This window comes from Microcaecilia unicolor, unplaced genomic scaffold (assembly GCF_901765095.1).
Source record: "Microcaecilia unicolor unplaced genomic scaffold, aMicUni1.1, whole genome shotgun sequence".
NCBI lineage: Eukaryota > Metazoa > Chordata > Amphibia > Gymnophiona > Siphonopidae > Microcaecilia > Microcaecilia unicolor.
In genome coordinates, this window is record NW_021963808.1 from 214,083 (window position 1) to 230,921 (window position 16,839).

A 16,839-nucleotide genomic window follows, 5' to 3' on the forward strand; every position below is an offset into this window, starting at 1 on the left:
TGAAAGAGCCCCCCCGGGTGCATGCCGCTGGGGGGGGGGGGGGTGCCGCAGCGCGCGCCTGCTGCGAGTTTACTAACGTTGCTCGTTCGCTGCAGTTCCCTCTGCCCCGGAACAGGAATTAACCTGTTCTGGGGCAGAGGGAGCTGCAGCGAAGAGAGAAGTTAGCGAACTCTCGCAGCAGGCGCTTGCCGCGGCACCCCCCAGCGGCGTGCACCTGGGGCAGACCGCCCCCACCGCCCCCCCTTGGTACGCCACTGTGTTTAGTGCATCTAGCCCTGAAAGGGGTAGGGATTAAATGGGTCTCAGGGTAATTGCCCTTCCTCTGCCCCACTTTTGCAAAAGCTGCCCCCAGGCTCCAGGTTACACACAGGAAACCTCATGGGAAGAGGTCACTGCTGTTCTCCCTGCAGCTCCCAGACCCCTGGGTCTCTGTAGCTGGTAAAAAAAGGGAGGAACTAGGAGACAGGAAGGAGGGCAGACAGCCCTGGTGTCTTCAAATTACACAAAATCCCTGGCAAAGATCTTGTTCCAGAGAACCACTCCTTATTTTTAAGATGTGAAACAGAAACTGAATTCTTGCTCTCATTTCCTGAAAGAATCATGGCTGCTGCAAACCCTGCTGAGAGTCTGCAAGATGAAGCTTCTTGTTCTATCTGTCTGGATTATTTTACAGATCCGGTGACGACAGACTGTGGACACAACTTCTGCCGCTCCTGTATCACTCAGACCTGGAAGGGGAGAGACACAAACTTCCCCTGTCCCCAGTGCAGGGAAACGTCTCAGCAGAGGAACCTCAGATCTAACAGGCAGCTGGCAAATATGACAGAAATGGTGAAAAAGCTCAGTCAGTGTTCAGTGAGACCAAAAGAGGAGAATTTGTGTGAGGAACATGAAGAGAAACTGAAGCTGTTTTGTGAAGAGGATCAGAGAGCAATCTGTGTGGTGTGTGACAGATCCAGGGATCACAGATCTCACACCGTGATCCCAATAAAGGAGGCTGTGCAGGAATACAAGGTATGTGTCAGTTTCTTTATTATAACAGTGTGTCCTGGAGTCACAGATATCACACTCTGATCCCCCTAGTGGAGGAGTAGCCTAGTGGTTAGTGCAGCTGACTTTGATCCTGGGGAACTGGGCTCAATTCCCACTGTAGCCCCTTGTGACTCTGGGCAAGTCACTTAACCCTCTATTGCCCCAAGTACAAATAAGTACCAGAATATACCAGTGGCGTTCCTAGGGGGGCGGACACCCGGGGCGGCGCCCCACCCCCCGGGTGCAGCGCCCCCCCCCTCCCCCCCCCCGAGGCAGCGCGGACCCCCCCCCCCCCCGGGGTGCACGCCGCTGGGGGGGTGCCGCAGTGCGCGCCTGCTGCGAGATTACTAACTTTGCTCGTTCGCTGCAGCTCCCTCTGCCCCGGAACAGGAAGTAACCTGTTCCGGGGCAGAGGGAGCTGCAGCGAACGGGAGAAATTAGCGAACTCTCGCAGCAGGCGCGCGCCGCGGCACCCCCCAGCGGCGTGCACCCGGGGCGGACCACCCCCACCGCCCCCCCCCCCTTGGTACGCCACTGGAATATACTATGTAAACTGCTTTGAATGTAGTTGCAAAAACCATAAAAAAGTGGTTTATCAAGTCCCATTTCCCTTTCCTCCATAGTGGAGGCTGTGTAGGAATCCAAGGTGTGTGTCGGTATCTTTAGTATCACAGTGTGTGTCCTGGGGTCACAAATCTCATCCCATGAACTCTATAGAGGAAGCAGAGAGAGGAAGGTGTGAGTATTTAATGATATTACAGGAAAATTTACCTTTTCATTCCCATAAAACTAAACGGAGTTGAATTAGCAGCGTTTTGAAGAATATGAGTAGTGAGATCAATCATCAAAACTTGAACCCTGGCTGCTGTCTATTCAGGCATCTTCCATATACATTCAGGGGTCAATATTCAGCCTGTGAGTTGTGGCTCCCAGAAGGAATACAGGTATTGCCAATACTCCATGCTGTACCCAAGAACCTAAACAGATGATAATAATGAATAATCTTATTGAATTACCCCCTCGTAATGCTGTTTCATCTTGTTTTACATTTCCCTATCTGTAGGAATGTGATATATAAAACAATTCACTCTGCTAATTTCTCCTATCAAGGCACCAAAATTCTCTTCCTAAATCAATCAAGTTTACAGCTGATTACCTAACTTTTACAAGTCTTCTAAAAACACATTTCTTCAGTTTGACCTTTCTGAATACAAAGAACTCTATTTGAATTTTACTCACACCCATTTCTTAATCTCGTTTCCCACCTAGTCCTGCCTAATTATGCTCTCACCTATCCACCCTTGAGATAGTCTAAATCCCTGGTTAGGACACCTTGTTCATGGTTCAGTTTACCTGGTTAGATATGGGGTACTGGAACTGAATATCACTGGTACCCACATATCTCTCAGTTCCACCCTGACTCTGCCCCCGAATCACCCCTCCCTCCACTGTCTGGACAGAACTTTTGCCAATATTCAGTGGCACTGTTGGGTTAAGTGCTGTTTAATATTGGCTTATGGCCAGTTCAGCACGATTTAACCAGGCAGGAGCCTATCCTGGTTATATCACTTTGAATATTGACCCATCAAAATTCTGTTATTTCAAAGAAACGATCTAAATTGAAAGGGACATCTCACATTTACAGTCAAGTCTGAAATTGTGGCTATAAAAATAATCACATGCTAATCAATGATGTTTAATGTTCACAGGAAAAACTTAAAATGCACCTGAAGCCTCTGAGAAAGAATCTGGAAGATCTTCTGAAGTTTACATCTACTGAAGAGAAGAAAGCTGAAGAGCTGAAGGTGGGTATCTGTGTCTCCTTCTGAGCCAGTTTCTGTAGGGTTTTTGTTCCTTTCACTACTTCAATCCCATAAATCACCTGAATAAGAGAATAATAGACTTCAGTCTGCTTCGTTACTTATAGTATGGAAACTATTGGTTCCTTATTGGCTGAGAACAGGCAGATTCTGAATCCGTATGTGGAACAAAGGAAAATTGTGACATTGTATTTCTTGCAGAGAGGTAGTGTTTTGTGGGTTGCAAAATGGGAAAGGAGAACTGGGCTCAGGCTTGAGGCAGTCCAGCAGTGTTTGTCTCCACCACCCTCTTTGTGAAAAAGTACTTCTTAACGTTACTCCTAAGTCAATCACCTTGTAACCTCAATTCATGTCGTCTAGGTCTACCATCTCTGGAAAAGATTTGTTTGCATATTAATACCTTTCAAGTATTTAAATGTCTGTATTATATCTCCTCTATCCCTCTTTTCCTCAAAGGTAAACTTATTCAGTTCATCAGAACTAGAGTAAATGAACTGAGGTTACAGGGTGTTCGACTTAGGAGTAACATCAGGAAGTACTTTTTCACGGTGAGGGTGGCGGAGACAGAATGAAAATGCTGATAAACATAGTAACATAGTAACATAGTAGATGACGGCAGAAAAAGACCTGCACGGTCCATCCAGTCTGCCCAAGAAGATAAATTCATATGTGCTACTTTTTTTATTTGTACTGTCCTCTTCAGTGCACAGACCGTATAAGTCTGGCCAGCCCTATCCCCGCCTCCCAACCACCAACCCCGCCTCCCAACCACCAGCTCTGGCACAGACCGTATAAGTGTGTCCAGCACTATCCCCGCCTCCCAACCACCAACCCCGCCTCCCAACCACCAGCTCTGGCACAGACCGTATAAGTCTGCCCAGCACTATCCCTGCCACCCACCACCGGCTCTGGCACAGACTGTATAAGTCTGCCTAGCACTATCCCTGCCACCCACCACCAGCTCTGGCACAGACCGTATAAGTCTGCCCAGCACTATCCCTGCCACCCACCACCGGCTCTGGCACAGACCGTATATGTCTGCCCACACTAGCCCCGCCTCCCAACCACCAGCTCTGCCACCCATTCTAGGCTAAGCTCCTGAGGATCCCTTTCTTCTGCACAGGATTCCTTTATGTTTATCCCACACATGTTTGAATTCCGTTACCGTTTTCATCTCCACCACCTCCCGCGGGAGGGCATTCCAAGCATCCACCACCCTCTCCGTGAAAAAATACTTCCTGACATTCTTCTTGAGTCTGCCCCCCCTTCAATCTCATTTCATGCCCTCTCGTTCTACTGCCTTCCCATCTCCGGAAAAGGTTCGTTTGGTGAGTTAGGGTCTCAACAATATCAAGTCAATTATACCCACTCAAAATGTAAATAGTCTTTCAACACTGAGTCATAATGAAGTATTTTTCAGTGTCTGTTTCAAGACTCTTCCCTGATGGAGTCTGTCAAAACACTGGTTACTGTCGGAAGTTCGTTTGATACATCTGAACCGCTAAGATAAGTGTTGACACACAGACACACATGATATAGATAAAAATTCCTTTTTTAGTATATGGCAAGTATTCTGAGGCTTATTACTTCCTTTTTATCTTGGAGCTATTACATTTTGAGAGGGTATAATTGATTGGAGACAAAAATGGTGACCAGAATTCAAACATTTCAATGAGTGGGGGCAGCTGAGACCTGTCAGCTATTCTCTGGAAAAACATTCAGATCTCTGTGAAGGCAGGAAAAGCAGGAAAATGCCTGTTAGTCAGTAATTTACCAGCTGAGATAGCAGAGAAAACATAAGTTAGGACAAGAAGGAATTATATAGTCAATACTGAGGATCTTAAATCCTGAACAATTTACTCATCACACCTTTTGAGACTAGAATTAAAAAAAAGAGATAGTGAGACTGAAGAGAGAGATTAAAAAGGTTGAGTAATAACTTGAAAATATTAAGAATCATTTCTTCAGTGGGAAAGTTAGGGAATATTATATTTTTAAATAAAAGGAGTTAGATAACAGATTATTGAAGAAAAAAGATGCACAATAGAACATATAAATAATGGAAAGATAGGATTCTTGTATTTGTTGTAGATAGTCTAGTAGGGGGAAAACAACAGAAGACGTCCCTTTCATACTTACCTGAGGAGGAGGAGGATGGGTATCTTTCAACACTGGCCCATGCAAGAAGGATTTTCCTGGAAGACACTGAAAGATAAAAAGAGATCAATGAGAAAAATACACAAACACTAGAGTGTGACATAGGCTTGTCCTGAAATCATTAAATAAATGACATTAAGTGCACCCCATAGTTGTACCTCTCTCTTGGTACCAGTTCATAGAATTGCCCCAAAGTGCTTTCATCACATCATAGCTGAGGTAATCCGCTCGGTGAACTGTGACATTATAGTAAGGACTGATCTGGTGACACTCACTGACTGTTACATGTACATTTCTGCTCATTCAGGGATGGGTCTGTCCTGATGCCTTTTAGCTGAGTTCCAGGATACAGATTTCAATCTGAAATAACTCCTGTGATGTGGAAGCTCATTTTCATCTAATTTAACCAGGGTGGGACCAGGCTGCTGGCATTTAAAAAGGAGATAGAGCAGCAAACTAGAAACGAGGGGAAGGCCGACAGTTGCTCAAAAGCGCATGGTTTGGGATAAGGTACCTTTCAAAAATATCACCAAAACAGGGAAGATAGGGTATCCTGATAGTGAGGTTGCCAAAGAGACCATAGTAGATCAGGTGTCCTTAAATAAAAATCAGACAAAAGATTGCAAATTAATACTGTCAAGTACTAAATGAAAAATTAGACCTGGTGAAAGGAGACTAACCAGTGGGACACTGTCATACCGGGTTACAAATTATATCGTAGAGATAGGGTGGATCAAATTGGTGGAGGAGTAGCATTGTATGTTAACGAGAGCCTTGAATCAAATAGATTGAAAATTGTGCAGGAAACAAAACACATGATAGAATCCCAAATCCTTGGAGACGGGAGAGGTTCCGAGGGATTGGAGAATGGCGGAGGTGGTCCCTCTTCTCAAAAGTGGTGATAGGGAAGAAGCTGGAAACTACAGGCCGGTAAGCCTCACTTTGGTTATTGGAAAAGTAATGGAAGCGATGCTGAAGGAAAGGATAGTGAATTTCCTGGAAGCCAATAAGTTGCAAGATCCGAGACATGGTTTTACGAGAGGGAAATCGTGCCAAACGAATCTCATTGAATTCTTTGATTGGGTAACTGGAGAATTGAATCATCGACGTGTTATAGACGTAATCTACTTAGATTTTAGCAAAGCTTTTGACACGGTTCCGCCACAGGAGGCTCTTAAATAAACTCGATGGGCTGGAGATAGTTCCCGAAGTGGTGAACTGGATTAGGAACTGATTGACGGACAGACGCCAGAGGGTGGTGGTAAATGGAGTTCGCTCAGAGGAGGGAAAGGTGAGTAGTGGAGTGCCTCGGGGTTCGGTGCTGGGGCCGATTCTGTACAATATATTTGAGTGACATTGCCGAAGGGTTAGAAGGTAAAGTTTGCCTATTTGCGGATGATACTAAGATTTGTAACACAGTGGACACCCGGGATGGAGTGGAAAGCATGAAAAAGGATCTGAGGAAGCTAGAAGAATGGTCTAAGGTTTGGCAATTAAAATTCAATGCGAAGAAATGCAAAGTGATGCATTTAGGGAGTAGAAACCCACGAGAGACTTATGTGTTAGGCGGTGAGAGTCTGATAGGTACTGAGGAGGGGAGAGGGATCTTGGGGTGATAGTATCTGAGGATCTGAAGGCGACGAAACAGTGTGACAAGGCGGTGGCTGTAGCGAGAAGGTTGCTAGGCTGTATAGAGAGAGGTGTGATCAGCAGAAGAAAGGAAGTGTTGATGCCCCTGTACAAGTCGTTGGTGAGGCCCCACCTGGAGTATTGTGTTCAGTTTTGGAGGCCGTACCTTGCGAAGGATGTTAAAAAAAAATGGAAGCAGTGCAGAGAAAAGCTACGAGAATGGTATGGGATTTGCATTCCAAGACGTATGAGGAGAGACTTGCTGACCTGAACATGTATACCCTGGAGGAAAGGAGGAACAGGGGTGATATGATACAGACGTTCAAATATTTGAAAGGTATTAATCCGCAAACAAATCTTTTCCGGAGATGGGAAGGCGGTAGAACGAGAGGACATGAAATGAGATTGAAGGGAGGCAGACTCAGGAAAGATGTCAGGAAGTATTTTTTCAGAGAGAGGGTGGTGGATGCTTGGAATGCCCTCCCGCGAGAGGTGGTGGAGATGAAAACGGTAACGGAATTCAAACATGCGTGGGATAAACATAAAGGAATCCTGTGCAGAAGGAAGAGATCCTTAGAAGCTTAGCCTAGAATGGGTGGGAGAGCTGGTGGTTGGGAGGCGGGGCTGGTGCTGGGCAGATTTATACGGTCTGTGCCGGGGTTGGTGATTGGGAGGCGGGACTAGTGCTGGCAGACTTATACGGTCTGTGCCGGGGCTGGTGGTTGGGCGGCGGGGATACTGCTGGGCAGACTTATATGGTGTCTGTGCCAGAGCCGGTGGTGGGAGGCAGGGATAGTGCTGGGCAGACTTATACGGTCTGTGCCAGAGCTGGTGGTGGGAGGCGGGACTGGTAGTTGGGAGGCGAGGATAGTGCTGGGCAGACTTATACGGTCTGTGCCCTGAAGAGGACAGTACAAATAAAAAAGTAGCACATATGAATTTATCTTCTTGGGCAGACTGGATGGACCGTGCAGGTCTTTTTCTGCCGTCATCTACTATGTATGTTACTATTATTGAAATTCTATGTGTAAAGGGGAAAAGGATAGTGATAGGAGTGTACTACCATCAGCCTGGCCAGGTTGAACAGACAGATGTACAAATGTTAAAGGAAATTAGGGACGCTAACAAACTGGGCAACACAATAATAATGGGTGATTTCAATTACCCCGATATTGACTGGGTAAATGTAACATCGGGACACGCTAGGGAGGTAAAATCAAGGACAGCTTTATGGAGCAGCTGGTACAGGAGCCAACGAGAGAAGGAAAATTCTAGACCTAGTCCTTAGTGGAGTGCATGCTCTGGTGCGGGAGGTAATGGTGCTTGGGCCGCTTGATAACAGTGATCATACTACTACTACTACTATTTAACATTTCTATAGCGCTACTAGGGTTATGCTTCGCTGTACAGTTTAACATAGAAGGACAGTCCCTGCTCAAGGAGCTTACAATCTAAAGGACAAATGTACAGTCAGTCAAATAGGGGCAATTAAATATGGGCAGTCTAGATTTCCTGAATAGGTATAAAGGTTAGGTGCCGAAGGCGACATTGAAGAGGTGGGCTTTGAGCAAGGATTTGAAGATGGTCAGGGAGGGGGCTTGGCGTAAGGGCTCAGGAAGTTTATTCCAAGCATAGGGTGAGGCGAGGCAGAAAGGGCGGAGCCTGGAGTTGGCGGTGGTGGAGAAGGGTACTGAGAGGAGGGATTTGTCCTGTGAGCGGAGGTATCGGGTGGGAAGGTAAGGGGAGATGAGGGTAGATAGGTAATGAGGGGCTGCAGACTGAGTGCATTTGTAGGTTAGAAGGAGAAGCTTGAACTGTATGCGGTACCTGATCGGAAGCCAGTGAAGTGACTTGAGGAGAGGGGTGATATGAGCATATCAGTCCAGGCGGAAGATAAGACGTGCAGCAGAGTTCTGAACGGATTGAAGGGGGGATAGATGGCTAAGTGGGAGGCCAGCGAGGAGTAGGTTGCAGTAGTCAAGGCAAGAGGTAATGAGAGAGTGGACCAGAGTTTGGGTGGTGTACTCAGAGAGGAAAGGGCGAATTTTGCTGATGTTAAAGAGAAAGAAGCGACAGGTCTTGGCTATCTGCTGGACATGCGCAGAGAAGGAGAGGGAGGAGTCGAAGATGACTCCGAGGTTGCGGACAGATGAGACGGGGAGGATGAGGGTGTTATCGACTGAGATAGAGAGTGGAGGAAGAGGAGAAGTAGGTTTTAGTGGAAAGACGATAAGCTCGGTCTTGACCATGTTCAATTTCAGGTGGCGGTTGGACATCCAGGCAGCAATGTCAGATAGGCAGGCTGATACTTTGGCCTGGGTTTCTGCAGTGATGTCTGGTGTGGAGAGATAAAGCTGGGTGTCGTCAGCATAAAGATGATATTGGAAACCGTGAGATGAGATCAGCGAGCCCAGGGAAGAGGTGTAGATTGAAAAAAGAAGGGGTCCAAGGACAGATCCCTGAGGAACTCCAACAGAGAGCGGGATGGGGGTGGAGGAAGATCCATGAGAATGTACTCTGAAGGTACGGTGGGAGAGATAAGAGGAGAACCAGGAGAGGACAGAGCCCTGGAACCCAAATAAGGACAGTGTGGCAAGAAGTAAATCATGATTGACAGTGTCAAAAGCGGCGGATAGGTCGAGGAGGATGAGGATGGAGTAGTGACCTTTGGATTTGGCGAGGAACAGGTCATTACAGACTTTAGCGAGTGCCGTTTCTGTCGAGTAAGTATACATAGGAAATCAAATACGTTAGCGTTTAACTTTAAAAAAAGGAGATTATGATAAAATGAGAAGAAAGGTGAAAAAAAAACTTAGAGGAGCGGCTGCGAGGGTCAAAAATTTACATCAGGTGTAGATGCTGTTCAAAAACACCATCCTGAAAGCCCAGGCCCAATATATTCCGCGTATTAAAAAAGGAGGACAAGGGTGAGCCGGTTGATATTGTGTATCTAGATTTTCAGAAGGCGTTTGAAAAAGTCCCTCATGAACGACTGCAGAGGAAATTAGAGGGACATGGGATCGGAGGTAATGTCTTACTGTGGATTACAAACTGGTTGAAAGATAGGAAACAGAGTAGGATTAAAAGGTCAATATTCGCAATGGAGAAGGGTAGTTAGTGGGGTCCCTTAGGGATCTGTGCTGGGACCTCTGCTTTTTAACATATTCATAAATGACCTAGAGATGGGGGTAACTAGTGAGGTAATCAAATTTGCCGATGACACAAAGTTATTCAAAGTAGTCAAATCGCGGGAAGATTGTGAAAACTACAAGAGGACCTTACAAGACTGGGACATTGGGCATTTAAATGGCAGATGATGTTTAATGTGAACAAGTGCAAAGTGATGCATGTGGGAAAGAGGAATCCGAATTATAGCTACGTCATGCAAGGTTCCATGTTAGGAGTCATGGACCAAGAAAGGGATCTCAGTGTCGTCGTTGATGATACATTGAAAACTTCTGCTCAATGTGCTGGTGCGGCTAGAAAAGGGATTGAAAACAAAAATAAGGATATAACCGCACCTTGAGTATTATGTTCAATTCTGGTTGCCGCACCTCAAAAAAGATCTAGTGGAATTGGAAAAGGTGCAGAGAAGGGCGACAAAGATGATACAGGGGATGGGACGACTTCCCTATGAGGAAAGGCTGAAGAGGCTGGGGCTCTTCAGCTTGGAGAAAAGGCGGCTGAGGGGAGATATGATAAAGGTCTATAAGATAATGAGTGGAATGGAACGGGTTGATGTGTAGTGTCTGTTTATGCTTTCCAAAAATACTAGGACAAGGGGGCATGCGATGAAGCTGCAGTGTGGTAAATTTAAAACGAATCGGAGGAAAGTTTTCTTCACTCAACGTGTAGTTAAACTCTGGAATTCGCTGCCGGAAAAAGTGGTTAAGGTGGTTAACTTAGCGGACTTCAAAAAAAGGTTAGACGGCTTCCTGGAGGAAAAGGCCATAGAATGTTATTGAATGGACGAGGGAATAATACACTATTTCTAGGATGGGCGGGACAAACTGCTTGTTCTTTTGGCCACTGTCAGTGACAGGGTGCTGGGCTCGATGGACCCTTGGTCTGTCCCAGCATGGCAATGCTTATGTACTTAAGACCAAACGACAGCCGGCGTGGTTAAAAAGTGAGGTGAAGGAAGCTATTAGAGCTAAAAGAAAATCCTTCAGAAAATGGAAGAAGGAACCGAATGAAAATAATAAGAAACAGCATAAGGAATGTCAAATGCAAAGCGCTGATAAGGAAGGCTAAGAGGGAATTCGATTGCGTTGGAGGCAAAAACACATAGTACATTTTTTTTTAAGTATATTAAAAGCAGGAAGCCAGCAAAAGAATCGGTTGGACCGCTAGATGACTGAGGAGTAAAAGGGGTGATCAGGGAAGACAAAGCCTTAGCAGAGAGATTAAATGGATTCTTTGCTTCGTTCTTCACTGAGGAAGATATGGGTGGGATACCGGTGCCGGAAATGATACTCGAAGCTGACGAGTCGGAGAAACTTAATGAATTCTCTGTAAACCTGGAGGATGTAATGGAGTAGTTTTACAAACTGCAGAGTAGCAAATCTTTTGGACCGGATGGTATTCATCTCAGAGCAGTGGCATAGGAAGGGGGGGCGGTCCGCCCCGGGTGCACGCCGCTGGGGGCAGACCGTCTCTGCTTGTTCACTGCTCTCTCTGCCCCGGAACAGGTTACTTCCTGTTCCGGGACAGAGAGAGCAGGGGAACCAACGGAGCCAAAGCAGCTCCCAGCGTTTGCACTCGGGGCGGAGTGGTCCTCCCGCCCGCCCCCCTTGGTAAGACTGCGCTCCGGGGGGGGGGGGGTGGGGGGGGGGGGGGGGGGGGGTGTTGCGCACGACCAGTTCCAATGCCAAAGTCCCGTGCTTCTTCAGCAGATGGAGGGATCCTCGCTCTGCCGGGTTGGATGCACTATTGTTTGTTTGTTTTTTATACCTCGCGCTTTCCCACTCATGACAGGCTCAATGCGGCTTTCATGGGGCAATGGAGGGTTAAGTGACTTGCCCAGAGTCACAAGGAGCTGCCTGTGCCTGAAGTGGGAATCAAACTCAGTTCCCTAGGACCAAAGTCCACCACCCTAACCACTAGGCCACTCCTCCACTGTTGCTACTATTGGAGATTCTACATGGAATGTTGCTATTCCACTAGCAACATTCCATGTAGAAGTCGGCCCTTGCAGATCACCAATGTGGCCGCGCAGGCTTCTGCTTCTGTGAGTCTGACGTCCTGCACGTATGTGCAGGACGTCAGACTCACAGAAACAGAAGCCTGCGCAGCCTTCTACATGGAATGTTGCTAGTGGAATAGCAACATTCCATGTAGAATCTCCAATAGTAGCAACATTCCATGTAGAATCTCCAATAGTATCTATTTTATTTTTGTTACATTTGTACCCCGCGCCTCCCCACTCATGGCAGGCTCAATGCGGCTTACATGGGGCAATGGAGGGTTAAGTGACTTGCCCAGAGTCACAATTTGCTGCCTGTGCCTGAAGTGGGAATCAAACTCAGTTCCTCAGTTCCCCAGGACCAGAGTCCACCACCCTAACCACTAGGCCACTCCTCTACTCCTATTGTTAGTAATATGTAGTTTATCCTTAAAATCGAGCGTGGTACCGGAAGATTGGAGGGTGGCCAGTGTAATGCCTAATTTAAAAAAAGGTTCCAAAGGAGATCAGGGAAATTATAAACCTGTGAGTCTGACGTCGGTGTCGGGCAAAATGGTAGAGACTATTATTAAGAACAAAATTACAGAGCTTATTCAAAAGCATGGATTAATGAGACAAAGTCAACATGGATTTAGTGAAGGGAAATCTTGCCTCACCAATCTGCTGCATTTCTTTGAAGGGGTGAACAAGCATGTGGCAAGATTGTGGGGGAGGAACGAGAAGGAAGCTGGGGCTAGATACTAGAAGGAGAACAAGAAGAATGAGATGCTAATGAACACAGAGGAAGGGAGAGAATGGGGAGATGCAGGGGGTAGATGCTGGGGAAGAGAGAAATGGAGGATGTTTGTAGTAAGGGGTAAGAATAGGAAAGAAGGGAGACCCATCTTCTGATCACTTAGAAACAATATGGGGACAACAGTGGTACCAGGATGGGTACAGTGCACATGAGGAGAGAGGCAGAGGGAATTGCTGGGCAGCGGATGGAGGAGATTGTGAAAGGGGGATATGCTTCTGAGTATGGTGAGAGAGGAAGGCTGGGAAAAGAGTGGGTTGTGAGAGGAGGAAGTGCTGTACCAGAGCCACCACTGAGAGGAGGGTAATGGAGCCACTGCAACAAAATCACTCTAGTGTTACTGAGAATTCTCTCTCCTTGTTTAATCCAGAGTGAGACACAGATCAAACGACAGAAAGTGGAGTCTGAGTTTGAGGAGTTACAACAGTTTCTGAATAAGGAGAAGCAGATCCTTCTCTCGAGACTGGAGGAGGAAGAGAAGAAGATTTTTCAGAGAATCAGGGAACATGAGACCCAGCTAGAAGAACAAAGTTCTTCCCTCATGCAGCTGATCTCTGAGATAGAGGAGAAGATTCAGCAGCCGGCCACTGAGTTACTGAAGGTGAGATAAGCAAATATATTTCTAAGGAGGTTACAGATCTTCCAGGAGGAATCAGGGAATTCAAGTAGCAGATCAAAATATCTTACATAAAGGCTGATTTTTCAGCCAGCAGCTGCACTTACCAAATCAGAGCTTTTAAAATAATTTCATGGGTCTTAAATGGCCAAATCCTCCTGCTCTGAAGAAGGTGTAAATTGCTGTATGTACCATGTACACACAAGTCATATGTTTTTAATGATCTATATTTGAGTCATTGAGTGAAAAGGTACCAAACGTGGGTTACAAATAACAGAGATAAAGGCTATAAAAGTTTGGAAGGGTAAATTGGGCAACTTTCATTTTTGAAAGTTTTGTGTACTGTAGGGTCAATAGAGAGGGACTATGCAACTTTTTCACAACGTTAATGTTTTTCATGTTCTACAGCCTAAAAACTGTGGATAAACATTTCTCATTTTTTAAAGATGTAGTTAGTCCATTCCTGAGGCTGAAATTTTGAAGGATTCTACAGTTGATATCCCTCTGGTAGAAATAAGTCACTTACCCCACTTTTGATACCTTTTCACCCAGACTTCACAACTCCACCTCTGCCCAAACCAGGCCCTTGAGAGTCTCTACATGGAGATCACGGATCAGAGCCACTAAGGAGGTTTCAGTACTGTGCCCCATCCAAAAGTCTGATTGATTATCATGAAAGGACGTGTGTTTTATATAAATACTTGAAAGTTGCCCAAGTATCAATCACAATGGTAGGTTTGAAACAGGCTGATACACTGGACAACATGAGATTGGGTGTTTCTTATCGATTTTTGGATGCTGATCATAGAAATGGCATCAAAATTTTGTAGCTGTTATGTGATTGAGCAGAACTGTGAGTAGAGTATCCTAATGTATAATGCATTCTCATAAACTGTGAAATCTAACTAGAAATATTCTCTGTTTCATTTCCCTTTAGGATGTGAAGGATGCTCTGAGCAGGTACAAGTTAGTTTTCTGTCATTTTCTATGCGGCTGGATGGATTTTGAGTGAGAAAGAAGGGAATTAATTGATTGGTGAAAGGGAGAGGAGTAGCCTAATGGTTAGTGTAGTGGGCTTTGATCCTGGCAACCTGGGTTCAAGTCCAACTGCAGCTGCTTGTGACCTTGGACAAATCACTTAACCCTCCATTGCCCCAGGTACAAAAAAACTCTGATTGTGAGCCCCCTAGGGACAGAGAAAGTACCTGTATATAATGTGTACAGTGCTGCGTACGTCTAGTAGTGCTATAGAAATGATTAGTAGTAGACGTTGAATTGAGAAAGTAGTTGGGATTAAGTGAGGAGAGGGCGAACTAAAGTTTAGAGGAAGCACTGAGAAATGGAGGGGAAGAGATGGAGGATGGGGAGGAGAATTACAGATCTACCTTCCCTTCCCTCTGATTCTCCTATTTCCTCTCCCACCAACCTCCCTGTCCTCTCCTATTTGGCCCTCCATGAATCCTCTCTTCATTCCCCACAAAACTTTACCCTGTGAATCTCCTTTCCACCTCTACCCTGCCAGTGGTACTGCCCCAACCCTAGTGCAAAAGGAGTTGCTGGTGGTGGTCTCTGCTGTGACGCTGTCCATAACAAAGTAACGTGGAGGGGCATAATTGAACGAAAACGTCTATCTCCATGGGCGTTTATCTCCGAGAACGGGTCCGTGAAGGGGCGGACCGAAACGTATTTTCGAAAAAAATAGACGTCCATGTTTTATTCGACAATTTGTGAGCTGGGCGTTTTTGTTTTTCAGTGATAATGGAAAATGAAAGCGCCCAGCTCAAAAACGAATAAATCCAAGGCATTTGTTCGTGGGAGGGGCCAGGATTCGTAGTGCACTGGTCCCCCTCACATGCCAGGACACCAACCGGGCACCCTAGGGGGCACTTTTACAAAAACAAAAAAAAGGTAAAAGAGCTCCCAGGTGCATAGCACCCTTCCCTTGTGTGTTGAGCCCCCCAAATCCCCCTCAAAACCCACTGCCCACAAGTCTACACCATTACTATAGCCCTAAAGGGTGAAGGGGGGCACCTACATGTGGGTACAGTGGGTTTGGGGGGGGGGGGTGGACGACTAAGCATTAAGCAGCACAATTGTAACAGGTAGGGGGGGATGGGCCTGGGTCCACCTGCCTGAAGTCCACTGCACCCCCTAACAACTGCTCCAGGGACCTGCATACTGCTGCCAGGGAGGTGGGTATGACATTTGAGGGTGAAAATAAAAAGTTGTGAAACATCATTTTTTGTGGTGGGAGGGGGTTAGTGACCACTGGGGGAGTCAGGGGAGGTCATCCCCAATTCCCTCTGGTGGTAATCTGGTCATTTAGGGCACTTTTTGGGGCCTTATTCGAGAAAAAACAGGGTCCAGGAAAAGTGCCCTAAATTCTAGCTACAAACGCATACTTTTTTTCCATTATCGGCGAAAGGCGCCCATCTCTCCTCGGCCGATAACCACGCCCCAGTTCCACCTTCGCCACGCCTCCGACACGCCCCCGTCAACTTTGTACTCTTCCGCGATGGAGTGCAGTTGAAAACGTCCAAAATCAGCTTTCCATTATACCGATTTATTCGTTTTTGTAAGATAAACGTCTATCTCCCGATTTGGGTCGAAATCTAGGCGTTTTTCTCTTTCAATTATAAGGTGGATAGTAACATAGTAGATGACGGCAGAAAAAGACCTGCACGGTCCATCCAGTCTGCCCAACAAGATAAACTCAAGTGCTACTTTTTGTGTATACCCTACCTTGATTTGTATCTGTCATTTTCAGGGCACAGACCGTATAAGTCTGCCCAGCACTATCCCCGCCTCCCAACCACCAGCCCCTCCTCCCAACCACCGGCTCGGTCAGAGACCGTATAAGTCTGCCCAGCACTATCCCTGCCTTCCAACCACCAGTCCCGCCTCCCAACCACCAGCCCCTCCTCCCAACCACCAGCTCGGTCAGAGACCGTATAAGTCTGCCCAGCACTATCCCCGCCTTCCAACCACCAGCCCTGCCTCCCACCACTGGCTCTAAAGTAATTCTATATATTTCTTTGAAGGGTGAATAAACATGTGGATAATAGTGAGCCAGTTGATACTGTTTATCTGGATTTTCAGAAGACATTTGATAAAGTTCCCCATGAATTTCTCCTGAGGAAACTAAAAAGTCAAAGGATGGGATACAGTGTCGTATTGTGGATTATAAGAACATAAGAGTTACCATAGTGGGTCAGACCAATGGTCCATCTAGCCCAGTATCCTGCTTCCAACAGTGGCCAATCCAGGTCACAAGTACCTGGTAGAAACCCAAATCGTGGCAACACTCCATGCTACAAATCCCAGGGCAAGCAGTTGCTTCCCATGTCTGCCACAATAGCAGACTATGGGCTTTTCCTCCACGAATTTGTCCAAACCTAGATACGCTGACCACTGTTACCACATCCTCTAGCAAAGAGTTCCAGAGCATAACTATTTGTTGAGTAAAATAATATTTCCTCCTATTTGTTTTAAAAGTATTTCCATGTAACTTCCTCGACTGTCCCTTAGTCTTTGTACTTTTGGAACGAGTAAAATATCAATTTACTTCTACTCATTCTAAAGCACTCAGGATTTTATAGACCTCAAT

General features: G+C 46.2%; 2 protein-coding genes across 6 annotated transcripts in view; one reads left to right on the forward strand and one right to left on the reverse strand.

Annotated features, from left to right (window-relative positions):
- Positions 1-16,839, reverse strand: part of LOC115459655 (E3 ubiquitin-protein ligase TRIM39-like) — a 446,759-nt gene that overhangs the window by 90,806 nt on the left and 339,114 nt on the right. The gene's annotated exons all lie outside the window — the stretch shown is intronic.
- Positions 566-16,839, forward strand: part of LOC115459654 (E3 ubiquitin-protein ligase TRIM39-like) — a 33,669-nt gene continuing 17,395 nt past the window's right edge. The window contains exons 1-4 of the mRNA XM_030189456.1: positions 566-1,014; positions 2,742-2,837; positions 12,987-13,217; positions 14,170-14,192. Of these exons, the coding sequence (XP_030045316.1) occupies positions 601-1,014; positions 2,742-2,837; positions 12,987-13,217; positions 14,170-14,192 (764 nt within the window). The 5' untranslated portion in view covers positions 566-600. The remainder of the gene's footprint in view (positions 1,015-2,741; positions 2,838-12,986; positions 13,218-14,169; positions 14,193-16,839) is intronic.